Source organism: Trichosurus vulpecula, chromosome 2 (assembly GCF_011100635.1).
Source record: "Trichosurus vulpecula isolate mTriVul1 chromosome 2, mTriVul1.pri, whole genome shotgun sequence".
Classification (NCBI taxonomy): domain Eukaryota; kingdom Metazoa; phylum Chordata; class Mammalia; order Diprotodontia; family Phalangeridae; genus Trichosurus; species Trichosurus vulpecula.
In genome coordinates, this window is record NC_050574.1 from 443090181 (window position 1) to 443113451 (window position 23271).

Sequence of the window (23271 nt, forward strand, 5' to 3'; positions counted from 1 at the left end):
AGGGTGGGACCCTCAGCGTAGTTCTAAAACATGATCCCTAATGTTAACATGCTCACTTACTGTAAGTGATTGATCATCTAAAGAACACACACTCTAGTGTGGTGTAATCAATTTGCCTTGACTCAGCAGTGAGAAATAGGTTGATTTTTAATGACATCTATTTCCCTTCTCCAAGCAGTCCTACCCTTCCTCCTACAGACAGGGGATTAGTGGAAGGTTATGCAGGGAAAGCATTCCTTTTATTTTAAATGCCTCTTTATGTCCCTCTGCCTTTTCTCCTCCTGTCCCTAAAGAAGATAGATGACTGGACTAAGATTTTTCTTGGAACACCCTAAATTTCTAGCCGAGCCATTAATTGCTTCACAAAGTAAATGAAGAGTCTGTTATAAGTACTTAGTCTTCTTCTGAATGAGAAGAAGTTATGCCTTACCCATCCCCCACTTGGTAGCATGATTGTTAAAAGGGAAACTCAAGGATCCAGGGAACTCTAAGGCTTGGTGGCTCTCTGAAATATGAAAACCAACTATTTGAAATCTTTCTCATCTTTTGTCATAGCAAAAAGAAAGTTGAGTCTGTTTTGCGGATGATACCCAGACTGATAGATCCAGCCCTGGTCTCTGGAGCCCCAGTCCCACATTAAGTACATGTCCTGTAGGCATCTCAAACTCTTCCTGTCCTACTAGAATTCAGTTGTCCTACCACCAGGATTCACCCCTCTTCTGAACTTCCCCGTCAGTATCAAGGGCACCATCATCCTTCCAGTTACTTCACAACCTTGCAGTCATCCTGGACTTCTGACTCACCCCATCTATCCAGTCAGTTGCCCAATGTTGTTTCTGTCTACTCACCACACAGCCACCACCCTAGTTTAGGGCGTCTTGCTGCCTAGAGTCCTTAATAAAAGGATTTATTCTGTAAAACTTGGACTCAATCAGAAGGCTGCACCCAAGAACCTAGAAGGCCACAGGTTCCCCACCCCTGGCCTAGACTATAGCAGCCAGCTATATAGACACACAGCAGGTTGGTCCACATTTCTGCACTCAACCAAACTCCGCTGGCTCCCTGCTTAAGTCTTTGTTTGACATTTAAAGCTTTTCCTAACCGTTTTTATCTTTCTAGTCTTTTTATGCTTTATTCCCTTTCAGGGTTAGCCCTTCTGGCCCGCTCGAAGCTCCTTACACAACGTACTCCACCTCTTCAAATCCCTTTCTTCCTTCAGGAATTCCTTCTACAACTACCTTCTCCAGGTCTTTTCCAGCCACCTTGTCTGCTCTATCTTATAGATGCCCATTTATGACTGTGTCTCTACCATTAGACTGGAAGCTCCTTGGGGGTGGGGGCTGTTTTTCTTCCTTTGTATCCTTAATACAGTGCCTGGCATATAGTAATCAGTTAATAAATACTTGTTGATTGATGTGATATGACACCTACAATATCAAATTGAACATAATCTTATGTGCAATAGAGATTTAAAAGAAGAGAGAATAACTAGCATTCATATAGCCTGGAATTTGCAAAGTGCATTTAGTGCAATATGTAAAAGCTCTTGAGCCTCACAACAATCCTGAAAGGTTATTGCTTTATTATCCCAATTTTATAGACTGGGAAATTGAGGCTGAGTCACACAGCTAGTTATCTGAGGCAGAATTTAAATCCTTTTGATGGCTCTGTGATCTCCCTGACTCCAAGTCTAGCTGCCTCAGATTAAGTGAAAGATAGCAAAGAACTAAGGCTTCTACTGTGCTTAGGGATCAGTTAGCACCATTAGATATCAACATAGTATTACTAATTAGATCAGATCGGAAGTGTACTAATCCTACTAAGTAGTTGACATTTAGATACTGTGCCATTGCCAGACTACCTCAGATTGTGATATGCTGACTAGAAAATGCGACCTAGGTTTAAAAAAAAGTATTCCAAGTTTAGTACAAACCCATCGTCATTATTCGAAAATTAAGTACAGTACGTGATTTTTCTGCACATTGATGGCTTACGAAGTATTAGAGTGTCTAAAGAATTATAGAATTCCAGATCTGGAATACATGACTTCCCTCTATAATAAAGGTGTCAAACATTCTGCCTGAAGGCTGCATTCTGGCAAGCAACTGAACAAAATAAAAACAGTATAGAATAGGGAGTTGGCCAACAGCCCATCAGCTGTTAACTAATTAAACTTTTTATCTTTAACATTGATAATGTTTACTAGTGGTTTTCTGAGTCAAACGTGGCCAGCAGAGTCCTTGTGTAAGGGTTAGTAGCCTCCATTTTTATTTGAATCCGACACTTCTGCTCTACAAAATCCCCAGCAACCCATAAATAAGACTTTTACATCCTTTTATTAAGGGGATTTGTTCTGTGAAGTTTGGATTCAGTCAAAGGGCCCCACTTGAAGACCTAGAGGGCCACATGTGGCCTCAAGGCCACAGGTTCCCCACCCCTGTCAAAAACATTTCTCACTCTAATTTCTAAATATTGGCCATAGTTTTGGCCTTTCTAGATGAACTGGTTTTCTTCCAGCTTTTCAGCTTTTGTTTGAGGATGTTCTTACCGAAGTCCAAGATATCGTAGGTCTTCCTTAGTGATGTCATTAAGAATGTCATAAAGTGTGTAACCCTCTTCAACAATCTGAAAGAAACACCAACTATATGAGAGGCAATCAGCTTTTAAAGCTAGAATTTCCATAATTTTGTGGTTATTTTACCTTTCCAATTGTATTAGCGTCAGCTCCTTGTAATTTCAACCAGTCTGTGAGCTCACTGTCTGCTCTTTGCACCTGTGAGTCAAGAGGTCGTATTGGGGTAACCAGATTATCTGTAACAGAATTAAAAATGAATTTTGTGTAACATAAATGGAGCTTTTTATAAAGACGGCACAGCTGAATGTAGATATAAAATGGAAACTAATTAAAACTCTAGGATCCGTCTGCCATATTAGTTACAAATCTAAATGGCAATTCAGCTCATCAGTTGCTATTAAGAGGCAATGTAGTACAATACTGACATTGGGAATCAGAGGACCTGGATTCACATCCCATTAGAACTGACTGTTTAGACAAATGCTAGATGTTTCTGCCCAAGAAGTTTACTTAGGCTGCAGTGGCAACTTAGCAGCACTCTGTGCCACAATATAGGACAGCCAGATAACAGAAACAGGAAACTGGGCAGGACAGAGGTATATATGTACATGTACTAAGCCTGAAGGAGATAGGCCAGTTCTGTCCCCTCAGAAGTCACGTAGGGCAAAGACCAAGGCTGGTGAATCATAAAGTGCCCGCTGTGAGAGGAGACTGAGATGGCTTTGAAGTCCAGCCCCCAGCAAAAGGGAGGGAGTCAGAAAGTGAGCAATACAGCACTATTGGGGGAAAGAGGACTGAAATGACCAAAAATGCAAACATCAACATAATAAGCAAGTAAACCAATGGTGTTTCAGATTGGCTAAAAGAGTCCAGACATCTATGAAAAAATAGTGCAAGGCAAAGAAAATGAAACTGACATTTAATGAGGCAGAGGATCCTATGGATGTCCAAAGCGGAGCAGTTCATATCTGGAGGAGGTAATTCAATGTTAGAATGAGCCCTGGAGTAGATTAGACAATGAGTATTTCAGACCTGCCTTCTATAACTAGCCAGGCCTTAGATCTCCACCGATCTCTGCATTAGCCATCAGGGAGGACCAGGGACTTCTCCTGTGTCCTGCCACCATTCTCCTTCCGTGCCAGCCTTCAGTCCAGGACCAAAGACCATCCTGTAACTCCCACACATACAAAGAATATGGTCAACAACCGAAGGAGTCCTAGGACAGAACTGACCTGATGACCCCAACACTTTGACCACCAGCCAGAACCAAAGGCTTGCCTCTGCTTCCCCCTCAGGTATTGATCACCAACTAAATGTCATGTATTCTCTAAGGTCCCCTTCCCTGGCCACTATCCCCCATTTCTTCATACTGCTGTGTCCCTGTCCTAATTTATACAGTCAATCTATAAACACTTATGTAGCATTTGTTAAATGTCAGGCTCTGAGCTAAGTAATCACCAGGCACAAAAAGAAAGGCAAAAGTGGTCCCTTCCCTCACAGAACTTATGTGAATAAATATGCTCTTTATTCACTGTGCCCTTTGAATCTCTCTGTTTACAAACTGCCCTTCACGTCTATAAAATGGGGATAATAGCATATACCTCCCAGGGTTGTAAGGAACAAATGGTGAGATAATATCTCTAAAGCACTTTACAAACCTTAGTGCATTATATATTTTATTTTATTTTTTAAATTTATTTATTTAACATATTTGGTTTTCAGCATTGATTTTCACAACAGTTTGAATTACAAATTTTCTCCCCATTTCTACCCTCCCCCCCACTCCAAGATGGCATATATTCTGGTTGCCCTGTTCCCCAGTCAGCCCTCCCCTCTATCACCCCCCTCCCCTCTCATCCCCTTTTCCCTTCCTTTCTTGTAGGGCAAGATAAATTTCTACGCCCCATTGCCTGTGTATCTTATTTTTTATTTGCATGCAAAAACTTTTTTTTTGTTTTTGAACATCTGTTTTTAAAATTTTGAGTTTCAAATTCTCTCCCCTCTTCCCTTCCTACCCACCCTCCCTAAGAAGTCAAGCACTTCAACCTAGGCCACGCATGTATCACTATGTATAACCCTTCCACAATACTCATGTTGTGAAAGGCTAACTACATTTTGCTCCTTCCCAACCCATCCCGCTTTATTGAATTTTCTCCCTTGATGCCTGTCCCCTTTCCAAAGTGTTTGTTTTGATTACCTCCACCCCCATCTGCCCTCCACTCCATCATCCCCCCCCTTTTATTTTTTTTTTTTATCTTCCTCCCTCTTCTTTCCTGTGGGGTAAGATACCCAACTGAGTATGTATAGTATTCCCTCCTCAGGCCAAATCTGATGAGAGCAAGGTTCACTCATTCCCCCCTCACCTGCCCTCTCCCCTCCTCCCACAGAACTGCTTCCTCTTGCCACCTTTATGCGAGATAATCCACCCCATTCTATCTCTCCCTATCTCCCTCTCTCAGTATGTTACTCTCTCATCCCTTAATTTCATTTTATTTCTTTTACATATCTTCCCTTCATCTTCAACTCACCCTGTGTCTGTTCTCTCTCTTTTACATATATATATATACACATATATATGTATATATGTGTATATATATATATATACATATATATGTATATACATATATAAAAACACACACACATATATATATACCTACATACACATGCATACATACACACATAGATACATACATACATACACATTCACTTATATATATACATACATATATATATATATATATATATATATATATATATGTATATATATATATATATATATATATATATATATATATATATATATATATATATATATATATATATGTATATGCATATTCCCTTCAGCTACCCTAATACTGAGGTCTCATGAATCATACAGATCATCTTTCCATGTAGGAATGTAAACAAAACAGTTCAACTTTAGTAAATCCCTTGCAATTTCCGTTTCTTGATTACCTTTTCATGCTTCTCTTGATTCTTGTGTTTGAAAGTCAAATTTTCTATTCAGTTCTGGTCTTTTCACTGAGAAAGCTTGAAAGTCCTCTATTTTATTGAAAGTCCATATTTTGCCTTGGAGAATGATACTCAATTTTGCTGGGTAGGTGATTCTTGGTTTTAATCCTAGCTCCATTGACCTTCGGAATATTGTATTCCAGGCCCTTCGATCTCTTAATGTAGAAGCTGCCAGATCTTGGGTTATTCTGATTGGGTTTCCACAATACTCAAATTGTTTCTTTCTGGCTGCTTGCAGTATTTTCTCCTTGATCTGGGAGCTCTGGAATTTGGCGACAATATTCCTAGGAGATTTCTTTTTGGAATCTATTTGAGGAGGTGATCGATGGATTCTTTCAATTTCTATTTTGCCCTGTGGCTCTAGAATATCAGGGCAGTTCTCCTTGATAATTTCTTGAAAGATGGTATCTAGGCTCTTTTTTTGATCATGGCTTTAAGGTAGTCCAATAATTTTTAAATTATCTCTCCTGGATCTATTTTCCAGGTCAGTGGTTTTCCCAAGGAGATATTTCACATTGTCTTCCATTTTTTCATTCTTTTGGTTCTGTTTTATAATATCCTGATTTCTCATAAAGTCCCTAGCTTCCACTTGCTCCAATCTAATTTTTAAAGTAGTATTTTCTTCAGTGGTCTTTTGGACCTCCTTTCTCATTTGGCTAATTTTGCCTTTCAAGGCATTCTTCTCCTCATTGGCTTTTTGGAGGTCTTTTGCCATTTGAGTTAGTCTATTTTTTAAGGTGTTGTTTTCTTCAGTGTATTTTTCAGTATTTTTTTGGGTCTCCTTTAGCAAGTCATTGACTTGTTTTTCATGGTTTTCTCGCATCCTTCTCATTTCTCTTCCCAATTTTTCCTCTACTTCTCTAACTTGCTTTTCCAACTCCTTTTTGAGCTCTTCCATGGCCTGGGACCAGTTCCTGTTTTTCTTGGAGGTTTCTGTTGTAGGCTCTTTGACTTTATTAATTTCTTCTGTCTGTATGTTTTGGTCTTCTTTGTCAGCAAAGAAGGAATGCAAAGTCTGAGACTGAATCTCGGTGCGTTTTCGCTGCCTGGCCATATTCCCAGCCAACTAACTTGACCCTTGAGTTTTTCAGTGGGGTATGACTGCTTGTAGATTACAGAGTTCTATGTTCCACGTTTGGGGGGGAGGTGCCAGCTCTGCCACACCAGCACTGCTCCTTCCCCAAGAACCCCAACCCGAACTGGGCTTAGATCTTCAGCAGGCTGTGCACCCCTGCTCTGATCCGCCACTTAATTCCTCCCACCAGGTGGGCCTGGAGCCGGAAGTAACAACAGCTGTAGCTGCCCCACCTCCGCTGCCCCCAGGGCTGGAAGCCGAACCGCGAACTCCTTCCACTCCCGCAGCTTTTCCCACTAACCTTCTCCGCAGTCTTTGGTGTTTGTGGGTTGAGAAGTCTCCTAACTGCCGCAGCTCACTGAATCAGGGCGCTAGGGCCCCCTCTGCCCGGCTTCTGGTCTGGATCGTCCATGCCGCTCAGGCTGGGCTCTGCTCCACTCCGTTCCCAGCTCCCAGCTCCCAGCTCCATGTGCGATAGACCTCACCCAGAGACCATCCAGGCTGTCCTGGGCTGGAGCTCTACTTCCCTCTGCTGTTTTGTGGGTTCAGCCGTTCTATAATTGGTTCAGAGCCATTTTTTATAAGTTTTTGGAGGGTCTCCGTATGGAGCTCACATGCTTACCAGCCGCCATCTTGGCTCCGCCCCCCGAAATAGTCTAGTGCATTATATAAATGCATTATTGTTACTGTTATCAAACATACGACCTCCCCTGGAAATTATGTCTTTTAAATTTCATTTTCCCACATCTACACACATACATATACATATACACACATACGTATACACACACACACTCTTCCCCAACTCCCATTCTTCACACACACATAACCTCCAGTAGAATATAATGTCCTTGAGGAAGGATTGGTTTCTTGGTTTTGTCTTTGCATCCTCAGCATCTACCATAGGGCCTCGTGAAAAACAGACAGGTACTTACTAAGTGTTTATTGAATTAAATAGAATGACTGATTCTAGTGAAAAGGAAAAGACAGTACAGTTATCCCTTCCACATCATGACTTTCCTCATCACAGTTTCAATATATTGTGGATCAGCATAAGAAATAAAATGCGAATTCTGGGGGAGTTTTGTGGAAGCTGCAAATAACATGTGAAGGCCAGCAGACAACATAGAGCCTAGGACCAAATGCTTAATCTGAATTTTACAATAAAGGAATGTAAATATTCCATAAAAGAAGGAAAAAATTCAGATTTCTCTGGTATGAAGAGAGGGCTACAAAATTTTACATGGATGTTCCAGATTGTGAGAGCACTACACCCCTAATCCTTGCTATATGGAAGGGATAACTGTAGTATCTAAAGTGTTAAAGGAAGCCCTCTAGTCCCAAAAAGGGATCCTAAATGAAAGAGTCCAATCACAGATTACAAATGCATTTCTTCTCTGAGAAGAACTTGCAAGGCAGCAGAGAGGGAGAGAGTTCTCAGCTGCTCAAAGGGGGAAAGGGTGGAATAATAGAGCTTCTAGAGGCTTTTGGGCAGAGTGAAGATTAAGGAGGCAAGTGTCTGTAAGTCAGGGAGCAGGACGTTTAGAGAGTGTTGAGAAAGTCCCGAGCAAGGTCTTGGGTCTGTAGCTGCAGCTCAAGGTTGCCCTTGAGTTAGTCAGTGCTGGTTCTGTGGTTCCTGGCAGCTACAGGCACCTCCAAAGTTGGCTAGAGTTCACTGGCAAAAGATCATGGGTACGTCAAGCAGCCCTGGGCTTCAGAAGTCCATCTGATTAGCTGGTGGTTGTGTTACTCCAATGTCCTGGGAAGCTCCAACATATCTATGGTCATTACAAAGCCCATGTTCACTAAAGAGGCCAGTGTGACTGCATATTAACTTTAAGTATTAGACAGTGTGACTGTCTAACCAATGCCCAAGTTAATAGGGCATGTCTAAGAGATGGGAACAAGGGCAAATTGAAGACAAATATTTTTAAGTAATGGAGGCAAGGCAAGGTCCCCTAAGAACAGTGGAGACTCAGGATGAATTGTAAATTGTAAATAAAGGGCCTTTTGCAGCTAGGGTTGTTGACAAGAGGATTGTCAAGAAAGGGTTGGGATCCCTGAATGGACTGATAGGAAGGAGGTAACTGGCTGACAGAACAGGAAGGTAGAGCTAAGCAACTCCTAGTCTGTTTTGTTTTCTCTCTTAAGGAGAATAACCTTCAAATAAGCACAGGTTGAAAATGGTGAAAAGATGGCAGGGAAGAAGTGGCAGGAGGGGGCCTGTCTTCAATGAGTTCAAGTCACCTGACTTCTCCAGCTCTCAGAAGGGGGAAACACGGTGCGTATTTAGAGTTAGGGTTAGGCCAATGAACTTGATGTAATTCCTCATAATCAGGAATGGATTATTAAAGAAGGCTTGGGAATACTTTTAAAAAATGGAAAAGTTGATCAAAGCTTCCAACAATTATGCACCCTCTCCAGCTTAGGGAGTCCCCAGGCATTCCAGATGTGCAGACCTTTAGCATATGCTGAAGTCTCAGGAAGTAGAAAATTATCTCACCAGCAGATGTGGACCGTAACTGAAGAAGGTACAATTCTTGAGTTTTCTGTTCAAGAGCCTGCCGTAGGAAATTCTGGTATTCTCTCTCTTTTTGAACCAAGTGTTCCAGAAGCCTATTTAAAAACAAAAGTAAAAAGTCATTAGCCAGAAAGAGAAAGTAGAATAACATATATATACTTTTCTTCATGTAGAGAAAAATTAAGAATGGCCCAACAGTAATAGAGGACAAATTAAAAAGGTAATTGAAACCCACATCCTGATCCCTAAAAGGACCCATTTCTCTAGCTTTCTTTCCCATGTACCATGAATAACCACTCTTCCACTAAACTTCTAAATACAGGTATATCTAGTTCCATGTTGCTCCAACAACTGTTTGTTATTTTATAATAACTTTTCTTAGGGTAACAGAATAACCTCTGCCATCATGGTCTACACCCTGGTATAATATCTTAAGGCCTCAAACCTGAGCAAAACCACCCTGGGATGGTCTTCACTCCAGAAGTGTCCCTAAGCCCCATCACTGACTGTTTATACTTATTGGTCTCTCAGTTGCTAAGGGATGAACTACTTCCCATAATGTTATCTGCCCTCGAGCCAAATTTTCCTGGAACCAATTAACCACATTAGGTTGAACAGATGGTGGAACAATGAAAAGCACAGATTTGGAGACAAAACATCTGGATTAAAATCACAACTCTGCCACTTACTACATTTGTAACTGGACAAGTCACTTCTCTTTAGGCCTCAGTTTCCTCATCTGTAAGATGAGAAAGTTGGACTGGATGGCCCCAAAGGTCCCTTCAAGTGTATCTATGATTCTATGACCCTGTGCCAATATACCAAGCCCCTGAGATTTCACCGGTCTGGGATACCTTGCGTGGGAACTCCTGCCACCAAAACAGAACCTGTCTGCTTGACCGTGGTCACAGAGTTAGTGTCCAGGGGGAGGTCTGAATTCAAGTCTCCCTGATTCCAAAGGCAACTCCAGCCATTACATCCATGACTATCCTTAGGCAAAGCTATACTCGGTAGCTTTGTGATTTTATCAGCCTGTCTGTTCCCTTCAATAACAAACATCGCAGGCCATCCATGCCTGCTCATCTGGTGTATCTCCCTCCCTACCACAGGGACTCCACTCTGATAGAGGAATGCCCGTAGTGCAGAATAAAGCCGTTATGATTTCACTCTAAGAGAGCAAAAAGAGCTTTTCCAGTGTGAAAACCTGGTGAAGCCTGACATACTTAGAAGTGGTTCAGCTCCTATGAGGAAAACAAGCATGTAAACAGCAATCAGTAGAATGGATCCGGTGCTCCTCCCCTGCTTCTCCTTCAGAATGAGTCACAAAATTTCAGACTTTAGGGCCATCAAGTTTGACCCATCCCATAAAGGCTTTCTAACCATAGCATATATAACATGGGGTCATCTCATCTGCTTGGAGTCCTCTAAGGGTGTCACCCCAATCACCCACATCCTGCATTCCATTTTTAGACATTTCTAAGATTTTCCTGCTATCAAACCAAATTTGACTTCACAAATTCCATCCGATGCTCCTTCTACTGTTCTCTTGGGACCATCAGAATAAGCCTCTTCCACCTGACAGTCCTTCACAAACTTGAATGCTGTTCCCCATCACATCCTCCCAAGACATCTCCATACTAAACATTCCCAACTCCTTCAAATGGTCCTTCTACAACACAAACTCAGAGCCCTTCACATTCCTGGTTGCCATTCTCTACATAGTCTAGCTTAGCCATGTCTGTGGTTCCCTAAAGTGAACACAGTTTACATGTGGTCTGAGTCCTTATTCTCGAAGCAATGCTTGTCTTACTGCAACCCAACATCGCACGAGCTTTTCAGGCTGACATGCATTGTTGACTCATAAAACCCGTCATCTTTTTCAGGCAAACTCCCCCATTCTATACTTGTGAAGTTGATTTCTTTTGTGCCCAAGACTAAAACTTTCTATGTATCCCTACTTCGTCTTCATAGATCCAGCCCACTGTCCTAGTCCAGCAAGATCTTTTTTCTGTCGTCTTGACTCCAGTCATCCAGTACATTACAACCTGTCCCTCCCAACTTTGCATCATCTGCAGATCTGATGAGCCTATGATGCTTTTGTCCAAACCACTGATAAAATGTCTAAGACCCAATGCAGATACCTGGGACATTGCACTGGTGACCCGCCAAGCTGATAGTTAAATGATGTTCTCACTGGGTCTGTATAACTTTTCATCAGTTATAACTAGATTTGGATTCAGGACCCAAATGAGGTCATTAAGGGTTGGACACAACTGAAATGACTGAACAAAGCACTGTTAATATGGAACCATCTGCTAATGAAAAGATGCGGAACGCCCACCTTGATGGCTCCAAAATTATGCAAAACCTCTACTTAAGGCCGCCTTTTTGTTGGATTTGTGGGAGGAAGATATAATGTGTACTTGGATGACTATAAGAAATTCAGCAAGCATGCATTAAGCTCTTATTTTAAGTAATGCACTATGCTAGGCACTGAGGACACAAACATAAGACAAAAGCCCTATTCTCAAGGAATTTATAAGCTAATGATAAGAGAGATGGTGGTGATGCTGCCCAGAGAGCTGAACTTGGACCCAGAAAGATCTGGGTTCAAACCCTGTCGTTGACACAGTAAACTCTGTGATCCTGGACATGTCACATAACCTCTCCCTGTCCTAGACAGCTCTCTAAACAAAGTTCTTAACCTGTGTATCATGGACCACTTCCCACCCCCTTAGGAGTCCAATGAAACCTATGACCTCTTCTCAGAATAATGTTTTTAAGTGGATAAAGTAAAATGCATAGGATTACAAAGAAAACCGTGCTCTTGAAAAACAGTTATCAAAATATTTTTTTAAACAAGTTCATGGACCCTAGACGTAGAACCCCTGCTCTAAGACCATACATTGCAAAGAAGGTGACAACCTGCATTTGTAGATAGGATCGTAAAACCAGAAGGAACCTTAGTTCAGCCCTCTCCTGAAGGAAATGAGGTGGTTAAGTAACTTGTGCAAAACCCACAGGCGGTAAGCATCAAGAGTGGGACTGAACCTCCTCCAAGAGGATTTGAACTTCACTTCCAAGACACGATGGGTGAGTCACCGAACAGGTCCTCTGACCGCAGAGCCAAGCGCTCTTTCCGAGGGACTGCACTCCAATTCCTCAGGATAATGAGAGCAGAGTCCTTGTCCCTATCTTCTACTATGGGCTTACAAATGAATAAATCAGACCAAAAGGGCCCATCCTTTTAAAAATAAGCGTTGGATTGTTTCCTCCTTTTATATATTCCTTTAATTTCCCAATGGCTCCCCACTCCCACTGTCATAGACACCCCCCCAAAACCCTAAATTCATCCCTGTGCCCCAACCCCTGTCAACACTGCAGTCTATTGTGTCCATGTTGGTTTGGGAAATTCTTCCCCTGGGGGTGATGGCGGCATCTCCCCTTTGGTTCCTCCTGGCCACGGGTGATGTTCGTTACCTGTTGGTTTCTTGTCTAAGCTTGCTCAGCTGAAGGTGAAGTTTGTGATGCTGTTGGGATTCCAGGGTTAATACAGAGCTGGTCCTGCTTACTCCAGAGGCCACAATGGGTTCTTCATTTCCATTTGGATCTCCTGGCTGGCAGTCCTCTTCTACCTCATCTGCATCCTTATCTACTCCTTCCATTTCAGAGGCTGGCTCAAAGTGTGCTCGAAGCTCTGGCCAGACCAAGGGAAAAAGAAAGGACCATGTGATGCTTAACAGGATATGTGAATGAGGCAAGAGAGTAGCAGGAGGGGGGGCGGGGTGGAGATAGAGCCCTGGGCTGGAGAATCAGAAAACCTGCCTCAGGCATAAGCTGTGTGATACTGGTTAAGTCACTTAAGCTTTCTGAGCCTCAGCTTTTTCACGTGTAGAATGGGAATGAAAACCATAGTAGTACATACCTCCCAGGGTTTTGGGGAGGCTCCAATAATAGAGCTTTCTTTTTTTTTTTAATTTCTTTATTTATTTTTAGTTTACCACATACGGTTCTACATAGTTTTGAGTTCCAGATTTTCTCCCCTCCCTCCCCAAGACGGCATGGAATATCATATAGTTTTTTTTTAAACCTTAACGTGCAGCATGCATGGGAGCCGTTATCCTCATTATCACTGTCATTATCATATTGGGTATTAAGACTTTCTGAGTCTGGCCCCACCACACTATACACTAGAATTCTATATGGACCACTTAGCCAGAAAGGAGACGAGGGCCATGTGTGATATATGGCATATATCCTTCAGTACCTAAAGAGTGATTTTGTTAGTGTGGGGACTCCTTCCACCAATGCAAGTTGCAACCCTCTCTGTATCTTAGTAGATGGTTGCTGTGGCAACCTGCTGTCACTCTGAAGCCAACCTAGTGACAACCCTAACCCTATCCGCCCTCAACCTCACCCCACTCCCACCTCATCCCCACCCAGTCTTAAGTGACAAAAGACATGTAGATCACCACAAAAACCCAACTTTGAAAGTTTGACCTGTTCCTTAGACTTGTCACCGCCGAGACACAATGGATGAGTCATTGGAAATGACATGGAAGGTCATGGAAATGAGTCATTTACCCTTAGTAAAGGTAGATCCCTTACATTATAATTAATTAAGGAAGGGGAATCAGTATTCCACTGATTGAACCAAGTATAATTGAATTATTCACACTAGCCTGGGGGAGGGATGGGCAATGGTAGTGATAATATAAAACAGCATTAATTAATTTGTCATATGATATCGACTGAATTTTTGTATTTCCATTGAAAAGCATGTTCTAGGAATTCATAAAACCTCAAATAATGAAAGAAGGTTTTCAGGACCTGACTCAAGAGATCAACCCATTAGAAAATTCTTCCACCCCGATTCCTAGGGACCTCCCAATCTGGCAGAAAATGCCAAGAAAAGCCGAGCCTCCTCTCCAAGCTTTCTGTAAAAGTCGAACTCACATGTTCTTTGGGGAAGGCATTAAGGTATATGGGTTTGCAAGGTTGTAATAGCTAATGAGTTCTCACTGAGCTGTTTTCTGTGCATTCAGAGTGGGAGTAAAGGGATTGGTGGCTTCAGCAAGGAGTGTGGACTGAACAGAGGAGGGAATAATTTCCACCAAATAAACTCTCCTCCCCACCCCCCTACCCCACAAATTAATGATATTGACTTCAAAGTTCTACTTTAGGCGCTCCTTTCACACTGACATTCAAAAGTAGATGCTTCCAGAGAAAAATTCAGATAAGAGAGTTGTATAGCCATCGAGTGTGAGAATACAAAGACAAGGTCCATTTGTTCACATTAGCAGTTATTAAGGATTCTTGACCAATCGTGATGAAACACACTTCCCTCCTTATGACAGAGGCATGGAACAGTGTTACATAAACAGTCATCCACCAGCATTTTGTCAGTTGGTATTATCTCTTTTGCTTTGTTACAAAGGAAGTTCATTTGTGGGAGTGATTTATCAGCAAAATGAGATTGGCATAAAAAATAAAAGGCATTGGCTAAACATTCAAAAATAATGGTCAGCATTTCCTGAATGGCTACATGGCATCATTTAAATGAAGAAGGAATTCCTTAGAGGTCCTTTCAACCAGCCTCCTCACATTAAAGATGAGCAAATTGGAGCCCAAAGATATGGCCAAAGACACAGCTAAAAAGAAACAGAAGCGGGAATCAAACCAAGCTCCTCTGATGCCATTTCCAACCTAGCGCTCTTTGTTGTTCCATGATAGTCAACATGAGGGATGTGAGAGAAGCTGCGCTTATGGTCCCTGACTTTCATTTCTCTAACTATAAAACTCAGGGTGTTAACACCCAACTCTCCTTTTCTAGTCAGTCAAAAATTTATTAATTAGACATTTATGAAGTACCTAACCTACTATGTGCCAGTTACTGTGCTAAATGACAGGGGTACAAAGAAAGGCAAAAGACAGTCCCTGCTGTCAAGAAGCTCACGGTCTGAGGGAGACACCATGCGAACAGCTATGTACAAACGAGCCACATCCGGCATAAACTGGAGATAATCAGCGGAGGAAAGACACTAGACTTAAGAGAGATCAAGAAAGGCTTCCTGTAGAAGGTGGGATTTTAGCTGGGACCAGACGACTGGAGAGGTTGGGGAGGGAGCAGGTCGTGAAAAGCTTTCAATCAAACCTGATTTTATATTTGATCCCGGAGCACTGTGATAAGAAGTTACTGGAGCAGATTGAATAGAGACCTTCCTAGTATTGTATTCTAGATCTGTGCCCACTCTCTCCACAGATACCATATTTATAGGAAAATGTGCCCTAGGTTTGTGGAAGATGCGTTTTGTAACAAATGATCTTATTATGCCATTTGAATGATTGTGTCTACTAGTAGGACTGATAATGGGAAGCACCCAGTAGGGGCTTGTAGACCGTTGTACTAGAAATACAAACCCACAGAGTTGCCCCAAGAACTCAAAGTAACAGCTACCCTGTAGGGACCCAACCTGTGAGTATCAGCTATGAGAGTGGTCCAGAGAGTTTAAGAAAGGATGATGAGAGAGAGAGTTTTGTTTATTGTACTGATGCTTCTTTCTTAAAAATCCGGAAACTTCTAGAGGGTGAAACCTTATTTAACATGATCCATCCACCTATCATTTACATAGTGCTTTCTAATTCCTTATATGAGCTTTATGATAATGAGTTTCATTTTAGATATGTAGAGTTTTAGGTGCTGGCAGGACATTGAAGTGATGATGTCCAACAGGTAGTTAGGAATGAGGAATGCAACTGAAGAAAAGGTTGGGGTGATAAATTGGATTAAGGAATCACTGAAGGCAAGGGAGCTAACGAAATTGTTCAAGACGACAGATGAAAGAGCAGAGGCCTGAGGACCCTTCCTTAGGGTACGCTTGCATTAAGGAGCAGGAGGAGTCATTTTGTACCTGTCTTACTCCCCATACCAGACTGCAGTTCATTAAGGGCAGGGGCTAGGTCATTGTTTTCCCATCTTTATATTGGCAGCCCCTAGCATACAGGGCCTAGCACATATTTTTTTAATCAGACCTGTAATTTAATCTGTTTAGAAAGGACCCTTTACTGGTGAAAAATTTCCTCTATTGACTCAGACCAGCACTTTTTTTTTCAACTTACAGTCTTAGAGAATTGCCTTGAGCACTGAGAGTCAAGCGGCTTGCGTGGGGAGAATGTCACCTGTATGAGTGTAGGTGACAGGATTTAAACTTGAGTCTTCCTGACTCTGAAGCTGTGCACTTTTCCACACTACCTCCTGCATGGCAGTCAATCAATAAACATTTATTAAGTGCCTCTCTACGTTGCGAGGCACTGTGCTAAGTACTGGGGATACAAAAAGAAGTCCCTTAAGGAGCCACAGCAGAGGTTTAATAAATGTTTGCTGAGCTTAATCCAGTCTTATAAATCTCCAGGGTACGGAGAGAATTAACAACCAAGATGGAAAAAAAGAGAAAAAAAAATTAACCTTCCCAAACTGTTGTTGTTGTGTTTGTCTTTCATTCTTGAAGAGGACCATGGCATCAGGGAGATGATGACATGACTTGCAGTTGACTTTGATTTGAGTGAGGGAGGGCTGTGCAAGGTCACCAGCCTCACTTTCTCCTCCAGAGCCATCTGGGTCCAGTCACCAGATATTCACCAGGATGACTGGAGATGGCCCAGGATGCAGTAGGAGACGCTGGCCCTTTCAGGCTAAGGCCTTTTCAGATTCCCAACCTGTAAGAACTTTTAGGAAGACCTTGAGATCCCCCATTCAGTTTTCAGCTCCTCGAGGACAGTCTTTTGCCTCCTTGTATATTGCCAGTTCTTAGCATAGTGCCTGGCACATAATGCCATGTTAATAAATGTTGATTGACCTTTTATCAAGGTTTTCACCAGCAGGCCAAAGCTCTGACTTGAGTTATTTGAGCATAGCTTTACCTGGAATGAGAATGGTCACAGCAGCCTGCACTGCTCGACGTATGATATTATCCATCGCAAACATCTAGTGGGGCCTGATTAAATGATGCCGCAAGATTTTACTCACCTAAAAATAATTTTGGGAAAAAAAAAAACAGATCAGTTTAAAACAAGCTTAGGCCAGCCTGTTATATGGGGGGATGGGCGAACGGGAACAACTATGTGATTCTCCGTTCCCTCCCTTCAAGATATAGTTTGTTACGAAAGACCCATTGGCTGCCATGGCTTTTCAGAGGCTATCATTCCAAATTATTCTCATACTCTGTGTCCATGGCCTGTAAGACTCTGCAGACACATTAAAAGAGCATACTTCTTGTACTTGTCAAGTCACACAGAAACTCAAAGAGTTCGGAAAAATACAAAACAGGAAGAGACAGCTACCCTGGCAGGGAGTCCTGGGCAGCAGCTCATTAAGATTTTCATGGTTTCAGTTATTAGCTAATTGGGCTGGCTCATTAATTGTCTATAGCAGTAGTGGGGATTCAGACAAAAGACTTACAGCGTCCTGAAATCCAAACAGGACCAAATGAATCTGATTGATGGAAGTGCTGTCGAAGTCGAGATCGACTTTTAGCTTAGATATGGTAGATGCCATAACTCTGTGCTCAGGGGAGCGGATGAAGTCTCTCAAAATCCCAATTATCTGCTTGATATGGGCAACTGAGAGGTGCAACTCTTCAGAACTCTGACGAAACAAGACAGAATTAACTGCATGACCACATCCAAGGAGAAAGGGAAAACATTTCAAGTCTTAAAAAAGAACCTGGACTACATTCAACAGTATATTGAATCAAATATATTTGTTTATTTTTTCCTGCAGCTATAAATTTGCATGCCCCCAAACAAATCTGTAATTGGGTTTCACCACATCCTATTATAATGAGAGAAGCCTCTGCAAACTATTTCATCTTTGGGCCTAACCCAGTGCAAGCAGATCTCTGATCTCATGCTGGACAAGAAGTAATTCTGGTGGATCTGATGGATCAAGCTTACAGGAATGTAATATAGAGTCCCAAGGAGTCGAACTTGCTACCTCAAGTCTGCATAAGACCAGTGGCAGTATCAGAAGAGAGAAGGGGGAATATTTCAGAGATGTTGCAAGGTGAAATTGACAGGCCTTGGCAACAAATTGGATCTGGGGGATGAGAGGTAGTGAAGAGTCCACGATGATTCCTAGGTTGTGAGCCTGAGGGACTGGAGGATGGTGGTCTCTACAGTAGTAGGGAAGGTTTGGGGAAAAGATGATGAGTTTTGTTTTGGACATATTGAGTTTAAGATGACTACTGGATATCCAGGTTTGAAATGTCTGAAAGGCAGTTGGAGATGTGAGATTGGAGGTAAATAGTTTGAGGCAGAATGGGGAGATCCGAGAAGAATCGGCATGGAGACGATGATTAAATCCATAGGATTTGGTGATAAAATCACCAAATGAAGCAGTACATAGAGAGAAGAGGGTCCAGGAAAGAACCCTGAGGGACACCTATAGCAAGAAGGTGTGATCCAGAAGAGGATACGGCAAAGGAGACCGAGAAGGAACAGTCAGATAGGTAGGAGAACCAGAAAAGAACAATGTCTTGAAAACCTAGCAAGAAGAGAGTATCAAGGAGAGAGAGATAAATAATGTCAAAGTCTGCAGAGAGGTCATGGAGAATGAGGACTGAGAAAAGGCCATTGGATTTGGCAACCAAAGGCAAGAGTTAAGGAGGAGTGAAAGGAGAGAAGCAGAAACACCTATTGTAGACAGCCTTGTAGAGAAATGTAGCTACGAAAAGCAGAAGAGACGTAGGACAATAATCAGCAGGGATGGAAGGGTCGAGTAAGGTTTTCATTTTATTTTGGTTTTTTAGAATGGGGAGAAATGAGCATATTTGTAGGCAGTTGGAAATAAGCCAGTAGAAAGGGAGAGACTGAAAATAAGTGAAAGAGTAGGGCTGACAGAGAGGGCAATCCTTCAGAGAAGATGAGATGAAATGGAGTCACTTGAACAGTAGAAGGGTTAGCCTTGGTAAGGAGTAAGGTCATTTCATCATGTGAGATAGAGATGAAGGAGAACAGAGTGGCAGAAGACATCTGAGGGATAGATGAGGAGGAGGGGAGAAGAGGGAGGTCCCTGAAAATGGCCTCAATTTTTAAAAATGAAAAATGAGGCAAGTTCTCAGCTGAGAGCATGGGAAGCCATCATAAGTTTGAGGAGGGCTGTAAAGGTTTGGAAGACCCATTATGGACAGTGGGATAGTGAGTTGATGTAATAGGATTGCCTAGCAGCAGTGAGGGCCCAGTTGCGGTTGTAGGACATACATTTGTAATGGACCCAGTTAGAACAGTTGCTAGATTTTCTCCACCTTCATTCAGCAGCACATGTGTAGGAATGAAGGATAAATAGTGAGCGTGATCCAAGACTGAGTCTTGGCTGGATGTAATCAGGAGTTAGGGATTCAGAGAAAAGGACAGTGTAGAGAGCTGAATTGGTTCACCAAGGGGCCAAGATGGGAAGAAGAGGAGAGAGTGGCTTGTGCAAGCGGGGATGGCCTGGGAGAGAATCGAAGAGTCAAGGGATTAGAGGATACGGTATGGATGAAGAATAGGGTTTTGTAAGGGAAGCCAGAGGGGGAAAAATGTCAATGGATTATGGTCAGAAAAGGGGATTTCAGAATTCTTGAACATAGAGGTGGTACATTTGTGAGTTATAGCAAGATTAAGGGTATAACCAACTTTGTGTATGGCGGAGTAGCTCATGAGAGAATGAGGAGGCTGAGGAACTGAATAGCTAGGGTATTTGAGGGAGTGTCAATATATACATTGAAATCCTCTAGTATCAGGGCAGGAGTCAGAGAGGAGAGAACTGTGAGCCAGGTGTGGAACTTATTGAGCAGGGAAAGGGAATGCCCTGGGGATCTACAAATGTATCCTCTTCAGGAAGATGCAAAGCTTCACCAGAGGCAGCCTCAGTACAATTAATCTTTATTCTATTATGTCATTGTCATCATCATCATCATCACTATTTTATTAACATCTTACCCCCACCTGGAATTTAAGGGCAGGCAGATAATATCATTTCCTAAAGTAGCTATGAACCCTAAGGAATTGGGGAAATCTTGGGTTCGTGCTGGCCTGCTATCCAGAGATAGATCTCTTAGAAGTCAGAGCTGTTTGATTAATGAACTCTGACTTCAATCATCACCCTATATTTGAACTTCCCACAAGAGGGTGCTAGCTCACCGCCACAAGAACAGTTCTACCATCACTGAAATACTGAGCCTTTGGCAAAATGACCTTATACAGGGAGAAGGAAAGACAAGGAACAGGATTTGGAAATGTCACTGTGCTTATTACAAAGGCAGGAATTCTGATGGATCAAGGGCAAGCCTGGCCCTACTTCTGCTCCCTGGCTGCCCATATCAGAACTGAGATCTCTGAATAGATGTCCTTGGAGTCCATCGTCTCCCCAAAAGGATCTCACTAAAACCATCTCACCTGGGCCACGCACTCCTGTAGGTTTGAGGCCACTTTGTCTTGTTCCTCTCGGAGGATTTTGTACAGAATGGCCCGGCGTTCACTGTCCTTCCTCAGCAGGAAGAGCCCAGAGTCTCTGTCCTCCAGGGACGGGGACATGCTACGATCTTCAGAGATAGAGTTCTCATCAGGAACGCTGGGGGTAAAACAAGGCACAACCTTGAGTGATTCAGAAAGACGGCTCAGGCCTCTGTAAGGGAAACTAAGGGAAGGGGGCCTGAGAAGAGGAAAACAAGCAAGCAAATTCAGCAATCCTCCATTTCCCTCCCAATTAACAGAAAGAAATAGACGATTCAAAGGAGTCATTATAACAGCAGCTCAAATTTATATAAGGCTTCCAGAGTGTTTTAGAAGCATCTTCGCCTACATCTCCACTTGATGTTTACAACAACTCAATGAAGCAGGTGTTATCCTTACATTCATTTTATGGATAAAGTAACCAAGGCTCGTTCAGAGAACTTAGGTGACTTGTTCACATGCCAGTCAGCAGAATTTGAATCTATGTAGCCTGGCACTGTGGAAATAACACTGCTTCAGAATGAGATGACCTGGGTTTGAATATCATCCCAGATACTTTTAACATGACTATAAGCAAGTCACGTAAATCTCCCCCAGTGTCATTATCTATAAAACGAAGGGGCTTGATATATTAGGAAGGCAGAATTTATGATTTCAAAGAGAATCTCATATGTGCCTAAAAGGTCCGGAACTGCAGGATATAAGGAATTCTCTAGGCAGAAGGCAGGAGAACTAAAGCATGTATTTACACTCCACAATAACAAGCCCACAAACCAGAGTCTCCATTTTGATATTTTCATCAAAAGCTTCCAGGCCCAATAAGGCCGCCTTACAAGGGTAACCAGAAGGCCACAGAGAAGCGAGATGGTATAAGGCAAAATCGTATACATGCTTCCCCTCTACGGTAAGAAGATTACCCACTAGCCTCTAGTCAGCTCTGCTACTGGCAGCTCAGCTTCGGCTGCAGTTGTTTCTGGCTCCAACCGGGAAAGGAAAGGAGGATCTTCAAGCTGTCCTCTCCCCTCTTATAGAGTTTTTGACATCATCAAACGCCGCCTGAACGACCAGGGCCGATTGGTTCTTGACTTGGCCCTTCCCCCTAGCGTAGACCACGTTAACACACTTCCCCTCAGCCAGCCCCACGACTCATCACACAGGAAGCTCTGGTCCTGCCCCAGAAGAGCAAGCCCCAGCGTCCAGGGAAGCTCAACGAGGCAAGCTGAGTCATTCAAAGAAAATAAAGTCCATTCTGGCTACACTCCACCCCTCACAATGTTCTAGGATGCACAATCCAATCATAATTCAAATTAAATTATATATCCTAGAACATTGTGATCCAATTATGCAGGAAACTAAAACATCATTCACAATAAAGCAAAAGATATCATTCAGTGACATTCCCAAATATTGGTTTACGATTCAAATGTGATCCACCCCTAGATCCCAGCCAGATAATCTCTTCAATCAATCATCCCAAAATAATTATTAATAATTCAAATGTCCACCCCTAGATCTTCGTATCCATTACATAGGATCAATAATATCATAATAATAAAACAATATAGCAAGGATAACACAAAATAAGTACACAGAACACTATCATCATTCCCCCCCTCAAACAATTGGGGCTCAAAATCTTGGGGTAATGGGTGAAGGTCTCATTTTCCATAGCTTCTTCTTGCTGAAATTGGATGTAGAGATGTCCCTGCCCCAAAGAGTCCCATTCCAGAGGTCAGTTCTTTAGTGAGCTGGCAGGAATTCCAAGAATGCTACGTACTTAGGCAGTCACCGGAAACTGCAGGGTGCTTAAACCTGCAGGAGACAGAACTAGCGACAAGGTTAACTAAAACAGAGAACAAAAAGAGTAGGCAAGTATGGGCTATTATCCTTTAAATAAAATCATCTCCAGTTTAGTTGAAATTTCAGTTATGCAGAGATCCAATATCAGAGCCAAACTCAGATGGGAAATTGTTAGGGGCGCTCTGGACCTGGGCCCCCCGAGAGGGTAGTGAGACACTAGGGAGTCTGGACCTGCTGACGCAGCAGTGCCTGTGTGGCTTCTGTCACGTCAGTACTGGGGCGGCTCCAACTGGAGGGGCTCCACCTTCGGGGAGGCACTGGGGAGGAGCTAACCCGGAACACCCTGGTAGGATAGATAAGGCGTGCCCCAGAGAGGGTGTGGAGGAGTTTTTCTGAGATTTCTGGCAGGCCATGCAATAAAGCTGCTGCTTGTTCATTCCGGTGTACTGCCTGGTGATTCTCCTCTCGCATCCCCCGAGAGGAGCTGGAGACGTCCGAAGACCCGAGGGCAGGGTAAGTGGTAGGTGGTGGTCGGGGTGCAGCCCCCGACAGCTGGCGCCCGAACAGGGACCGACCAGTGAGGCCGCTCCTGCTCCCTATAGATAAGGGGAGCGGAAGACCAGGCAGAACCCAAGGAGACAGGTTGAGCCCTTGGGACGATGGGACCGAAGGTCTGTAAAGCCCGTGTTGAGCCGGAGGACAAAGGTGTACTCGCCTGCCAGATCTATAAGGTCTGTAAGGAGCAAGGCGTTAGAATTCATATAAGAGCATGTAGAGAGTGGGTGGAGAAGGTTTGGG

The 23271-nt window shown here is 42.8% G+C and overlaps 1 protein-coding gene across 1 annotated transcript in view; it reads right to left on the bottom strand.

Moving 5' to 3' along the window:
- MAP3K15 (mitogen-activated protein kinase kinase kinase 15) overlaps window positions 1-23271 on the bottom strand; it is a 113715-nt gene that overhangs the window by 202 nt on the left and 90242 nt on the right. The window contains 7 exon segments of the mRNA XM_036744203.1: window positions 2549-2625; window positions 2702-2811; window positions 9166-9278; window positions 12664-12880; window positions 17104-17209; window positions 17642-17827; window positions 20617-20791. Coding sequence (XP_036600098.1) covers window positions 2549-2625; window positions 2702-2811; window positions 9166-9278; window positions 12664-12880; window positions 17104-17209; window positions 17642-17827; window positions 20617-20791 — 984 coding nt within the window.